At 44.5% G+C, this 7,041-nt stretch overlaps 1 protein-coding gene across 1 annotated transcript; it reads left to right on the forward strand.

The window, feature by feature from the left end:
• Positions 1-766: 766 nt before the first annotated feature.
• Positions 767-2,773, forward strand: LOC140556625 (testis-specific serine/threonine-protein kinase 6-like; the record flags this gene model as incomplete). The annotated part of the gene is made up of 3 exons (XM_072680705.1): positions 767-1,551; positions 2,197-2,656; positions 2,738-2,773. Coding segments are annotated over 3 exons (1,281 nt in total), but the record flags the coding sequence as incomplete, so codon positions are not given.
• Positions 2,774-7,041: the final 4,268 nt, after the last annotated feature.

Raw genomic sequence — 7,041 nt, forward strand, 5'->3', positions numbered from 1 at the left:
AGGAACAGACACCACCTTATCCCTATGGATGAGACTGACAGCAACAGCACTACTCAGAACAGCTCTCAGGTGCCTGCAGCTGTTACACCCATACAGACTCAAGTGACACAAACACCCTGTGCCAAACCGGAGCTCACTATACCCAGAACCAGATCTGGGAGGCTGATAGTGAAGCCACAGAAACTGGACTTGTAATGAACATTCATGTCTAGTCTAGGTTGAGCAGCTGTCAAGATGGGGCAGAATAACCCCCTCAGCTGACTCGGGAGGTTCAGGTAGTCCACCCTGACCCCCAGGTTTAGAAAAACAAAAGTTTTGTGTTAAGTCCTGCTGACCTGTCTATTTTAAGTTGTCAGATTGTTTTTAAGATATGACAGTAGGTTTTAGGTTGAAGGTATAAGCAGGTTAAATGTTAAACGCACAATGCATTTTTTTGCTGTTGTTTATTTGTAGCTTCTATGACAATAATTGTTTTGTCCTGCTCAAAAGGGGAGATGTGGTAGTATTGTAGCACCCTCTGCTGGATTAGCTGATATTTACCTGGTGCAAGGTATTATGGGGGGAGCACATGGTGAGGGGGATATAGCAGGCGGGAGATAGGTCAAGTTCGATAATAAAGTACTCGCTCGTTGGAAGTTAACTGGAGTTGTCTTGGAAGTCATTTACCCGCGCTATAAATAACTAAGAACACGACAGAATTCACAGGGGAAATAGGTCCTCACACCTCCTCTACCTTCTCTAACTGTCAATTCTACCTTCTGTTTGTAGGGAAAACATGGAAACTGACGACATTCTGACATTTTTTGGGTACAATGTGTTGAGCGTCATCGGTGAAGGGACTTACGGCACAGTTAAGCTGGCCTCATCTGAAAGGCACCCAAACCAGGTGGCCATCAAAATAATGGACTACGAGGCAAAATCCCAGGAACTCACCATTCTCAGAAGAGTAAAGCACCCTCACATTGTTCAGGTGCATGAAATTATTGAGATGCAGGAACGTGTGTACATTGTGATGGAGGCTGCTGCCACAGATCTCCTTCATCATATTGTTAAAACTGGCCCCATCCCCACTGACCAGGCCAAAACATGGTTCTCCCAGCTACTCAGCGCGGTGGACTTCCTGCACCAGCAGAACATCGTCCATCGCGACCTCAAATTAAATAATGTTCTGTTGACCTTTGATGGTCAAATCAAACTGGCCGACTTTGGTTTAGGATGCTTCTCAAGAGGCTTCCCTGACCTATGCAAGACATTGTGTGGAAATCCTTACTACCGTGCACCTGAGATAAACATGCGTCAGAGGTATGATCCAAAGAAGAGCGATGTGTGGAGCCTCGGAGTGATTTTTTATGCCATGGTTACTGCGTCCTTGCCATTCTTTGACCCCTTAGAGGCTATGATCCCAATTCTCCAACGGAGACCCTTGGAGTATCCAGAGGAGGTGGCAGTGGAGGAACCCTGCAAAGCCTTCATCTCCTACATGCTGCAGAAAGATCCTGTCACTCGGCCTTCAGTGAAAGAGGTGGCTGGGTACCCCTGGCTAAAATCAAGGCAAGAACTTTAAGTCGAACGTTGTGCTGGATATCAAGTCCAAGCTCCATGTTTATATACATTTAATTATATACCAAATGTTTGTGGACACCCATTCTAATGAACACATTCAGCTACTTTAAGTTACATACACACACAGCTTGTCTAGTCAGTTTAGAGAAGTACCGCCAATAGAATAGGACTCTCTGGAGCAGATAAACATGAACCTATTTGCACCATGCCGCCTAATGCCAGGATGGGCTACAGGGGTATAAAGCCCCCCAGCATTGAGCTGTGGAGCAGTGGAAGAACTGTGTTCTCTGGAATGATGGTGGTGCTCCACCCAGTGCTTTTGGGATGAGTTGGGGAGTTGGGGATGATGAGGTGGGGTGGTGATCATCATCCAACATCCTGACCTCCCTAACTAACGCTCTTGTGGTTGAATGCAATCAAACCCTCAAAGCAATGCTCCTGCCAAAATCTAGTAGAAAATCTTCTTCTCTGGGCAGTGAGACTGTTTTTTTATAAACTCTTTTTTATAACCTTGATTTCAGAAGAAACAATGAATGAACAGGTGTCCCAATACTTACTCTACTACCATGTAGAGTAGATAAAGTAGTGTCAGCTCACTAACAATAAGTACATTTCTCTGTCTACTATCTCCAGAGTTATCGGCAGGTTTTTAGTGGTACCCGTTGATGAAGAGGATGGGGGAAGCTGCTCTCATCAAGAGGTCCTCCCGCTCCAGGAGGACGACTGCAGTGGAGCTGGAAGCGTAGAGGTCGTGGGGGAGAAGATTGGCTGCTTCAGCTGTGCTTCACTTAAGAAGGCAACTCAAACCTATGTTGCAGCACCGATCCTCAGAGCTTCTCGAGCACTTCAAAGAAGAATTAGGAAGTTCTTCAAAAGGACGTCCATGGTGCACGACTGCTCCTCGTCTTCTCAGCAGGGTGCTCGTCATTCTGCATCCTCTACAGAATCTCCTGCTTCTTCATGTTTTGAGCAGAGACGCGAGGATGGGACTCCAGACATCTTGCTCCATGAACCAGTGGTGGAGACGGAAGCTGTGGAGGCGCAGCCAACGATGAGGCAGGGAAACAGGAGGCTGAGATTCCTCAAGTTTAAGGTATGTGAGTCGAGTGTTGAGAGATGGTCCAAAATGTTCAGTTTCAGTTGGTCAATCTTTGTCCTTTTGTTCCTCCAACAGATCCTGAAGAAGATGAACAGGGTTCACCCCCTGTAGACATCGAGCACGGCTCCTGGTAACGATAACCTTCTGGCTGGGTCCGGCTCTGAAGGGAATGTCCCGCTCCATGGGCTGGTAGAGGAAGCAGAACCTGTTCTCCCACAGCCCACAGTGACGCAGGAAACCAGGAGTTCTGATGGGAAGGATCCATTTCAGGGTGAAGTCTCACTCCATGGGCCATTGGTGGAGAACCCTCTTCTCCCAAGGTCTACAGTGATGCAGGAAACCAGGAGCCTTATAGGATGCTTCAGCTTCCCTTCAGATTACTCAGTCTGAGTAAGGTATTTAAAGGTATTTGAAATTTAGGAAATTTGAAAATCACTGAAAATGTTCTAGATAATTGTTATCATGTTGTTCTTCCATCAGATTTAGAAGACAGGAAGAGTGAACCTCTTGTAGCCAGTCTTTAGTACTGGAACCCCAGTCAGCAGTTTTTCAGCAGCTTCAGGTCCTCTCAAGACCCAATGCAGCTACCAGCCAGCCTTCACGCCCCCCACGCCTCGCTCCCACATCACTCCCATGTCTCCATTATTTCCCTCCTCAGCTTGCTTGCAAACGAGGAAGTCGAGCCGAAGCTGGCCTAAACACACCGTGGTCAGGAGACAGGAACTTCTCGGGGTACATCAAGGTTCCAAACCATTTAATTCTCGGCGTAGAACTGAGCGTTGAAGCCCCTTAAGTACCCCCCGTCTCAGGTGAAACACATTAACTAAACATGATGTGAAGAGCCTGAATCAAACACTGAACCGAATCAAGACACTGAACCGAACATACATGAACGTATATGAACAAGAACTGAATCCATGAATCAAAACCAGAATGGAAACACAGCAAAAGTCATTCTGATGCACAGGGGTTAGGTCATAGCCCCTATAAAATGACTATAAAATGAGTTGCCACCACATGTTAGGCGAGCCCCAACACTGCAATTTTTTAATCCTGCCTCAAATCTTATTTTTTATTCTTAGGCCTTTTAATGTAGTTGAGAGTTAATGTTGTGTTTTTGTTTTGGTTTGTTTTATGTTTGTCTTCCCTGTTTATTACTTTACTATTACTTTGATCAGCATTAGTTCTTTTAAAATGTGCTTTATAAATAAAATTGACAGACAGATTCAGCTTCCGTCTATGTAGTCATAATTTGCTAGATCAGATTGTGTCTTTAGCTTATGATGATTTGGGAGAAATCTGTAAGAGCGGGGTGGGGGGGGGGTGGAGTTCAGGTTGCTCCTTCTACATTGTGGAAGGAAGCGAAGTCGCACCTCTGATTAGTGGAGCCAGGAATGATGACAGAGTTACAGGGGAGGTGATTGGGTGGGACAGGGTTGCGCAGATTTGTAGAGGTAGAGATGGAAGAGGTGAAGTTTATTGGAGGTCCGATTAGGGAGGAGGAGCTTCATGCATGTTGCTCCTCCCATAGTTTAGTTAGTTAGTCCAATTTTCACTGTTTTAGGAGAAAACACCCTGAGTCATGGTTTTCCCAACACCACCCTACACTACCTTTATTTCTGTTTAAATCTTAATATTTAATTTAATAAACTTTGAAAAGCCAGACATGAATTTATACCCTGAGGACAGAAAACTTCCCCCAATTAAAGAATCACATATATGTAGATGTAGGTGACAACACCACCAGAAACTTCCAATGCATGTTTAACACCAGAAGAAGAAAATGGGTGTGACTACACAGGTGATAAAAAGACTGTCCCAACAAAGAATCAACCTCTCTGAGTTTATCCAGACAGGTAAACACCCAACAGAGAGAACCAACAGAACTCTCTCTGAGTTTATCCAGCCAGGTAGACAAACACCCAACAGAGAGAACCAACAGAACTCTCTGAGTTTATCCAGACAGGTAAACACCCAACAGAGAGAACCAAAGGAGCCCTCTACCACTGTCCTAACAAAGGACAGCCAGCTGTTGATGGGCCTAACTCTAATCACCTTAGAAACCTTTAGAATTTCAAACACAATGAGACACAAGAACTTAAAGGGCACAACAAATATAAAATAAAATTAATTAATTAAATAAGTGAACACTACAAACTTCACTACAAAACCACCAAATTATAAATACATGTGAATCATACATTCCACAAAGACCCAAAGCTTGTTACTCACTTCGATTTATGACGTTACAGTAAAGAAAAAAAGGAGTTACTACTTTTCATTTACTAATCGGTTGTACGTTGAATCTAACTAACTAACTAACTAATCTAAAGATATAACACTGGTCTAAGATATTGGGACTCAACAATGAGAAAAACAATGAGATTAAGACTCTTATTTATAAGAGCATGTAAAGGGGAAGGAAAGAGCAGTGATTCATTTAAACTAGCAGGGGATACGACTCCTGTAAAGGGAAACACACTACATTAATGCTCTGCAGCTTCCACCAAAACCCCCAGTCAACTGCATACATTTACAGACCTGTAACCAAAGGTTTAGTACATCTGCCTTAGAGCTCTGCTCTCTGCTCACTAACCCAGACTCAGTCTCAAACCCCAGGCACTGCTACACGCTGCAGTCAGTAAGAGTTTGCTGTAAGTGCATTAGCGAGCAGACTCTACATTTGCTACATGCTAACTTGGATACAAACAGTAAGTACCTGCATCTGGCCTTCAATGGTGTATACCGGGTTCCCTTGCCTGTACAGCAGTTCACTCCTCCACATCCTCCAAACCGCTGGAATGAAGCATTCCAAGCTGTGCTGAACTTTAAGGAGGGCTCTCCTCCTGCTACCTGCACATGTCCCTGACGCTGAACCAGACGAGAATTGGGCAAATCTCACGAGACTTCGTAGACAGAAATCCTACGAGCCCACAACATGTCGAGCGTCTTAGAGGCGCGCCCCCCCCCCCCCCCTTCTAGGTAAGCCTTAGAAAGGTGTACCAGCTCTTCTCCTACCGTAACACCCTTAGTATTGGTCACATTGATAAATGTAGAAAAGACCAATAAACAACTCGACAAACAGCTGCTCTGGAGCTGAATGTGTTTATTTATCTTCCACAACAACAATAAGCTGTTTACCACCTGAAAGTGTAAAGAAAACAGCGAACAGCAGCAGAACATGCAGGTAACAGTGAGGTCTGTTAACAGATCCATTAAAAAGCTGAGCTCAGGTTCAGCCACATAACGCTTATTTAAGCAGCTCACCAACAATAAAGACACCTGTAGCCGGTATTCCCATCCCAAACCTGCCAAGCAGGAGAAACGTGGAAGTGATGTGTACGTCTCCTCATTTCAGAAAGACAGAAATACACTGAATTTCTACCTTCTGTGTTTTCATTTCTAGAATACAGGGATGATCCAGCACTTCACCTTCAACCAGGACCTAATTCTGACCACAGCTGTCGTCCCTTAGACACCTGCTCACTTCATGGGACGAGTATCTGGACTGTATCCTGAGGAGATTTTAGACACATGCATTTACACTGTGTGGACAAATGTGTCTCCGGTTAGTCCAACTGAACTCCGATCTCTGTGTGGGACAGAATCTGCAGAGTCTCTCAGTGAGCAGCAGTTATTACTGGTGTTGGGGTTGTCCTGGTGTGACCCCGCTGTCTCGCTCCCTCAATAAAGAGACTGCAGGCCAAGTTGTGAGCTTTTACTGGAGTCACATCTAAATCAAGTAAAATGAGAGAGATAACAGCAGCTCCTCAGTCCTGTCCTCCTCCACTCTAACAGCTACAGGACACCAAAGAAACCCCATCAGTCCCACACAGTGTTTAGAGCGCATGCTGCACAGTGCTAGCACAGCTAGCTGTAGCTGGAAGAGAGTACAGCTGCTAATTAGCAGCATTTTTAGAAACACAGACGAAGCAGAACCAGTAAAAACAAGAGATACACAGACTGTGTTCCTCCAATGTAATGGTCAGTACATGAAGTTACGATAACTAAGCCCAGAAATACTTCAACAGAATGGAGAAAACGGCTGAACCCACCAGATCCTTTCAGTGGTGAAACCGGACTGAACTGGACATGGTAGGAAGCGGATTGGTGAAATGCGCAATACTCCCTCTGAGCAGGAGGTGTCGCTGTCAGAAACATACGTTCACTCCTATTTTCTTTAAGAGCTCATTTTGTTGAATTCTACTACAATAATTTATATCTAATAATAATGTATAATAATTTAATTATAATTATAATAATTTAATAATAAAATCTGATTGACAGCAAAACTGGAGTAACTGATTGGCTGCAGCTGAAAGTGATTGACAGTTGCCCCGCTCACTGGTTCTTCCTTCTTGGTCTCCAGTGTGCTTCGC

Source organism: Salminus brasiliensis, chromosome 5 (assembly GCF_030463535.1).
Source record: "Salminus brasiliensis chromosome 5, fSalBra1.hap2, whole genome shotgun sequence".
Classification (NCBI taxonomy): domain Eukaryota; kingdom Metazoa; phylum Chordata; class Actinopteri; order Characiformes; family Bryconidae; genus Salminus; species Salminus brasiliensis.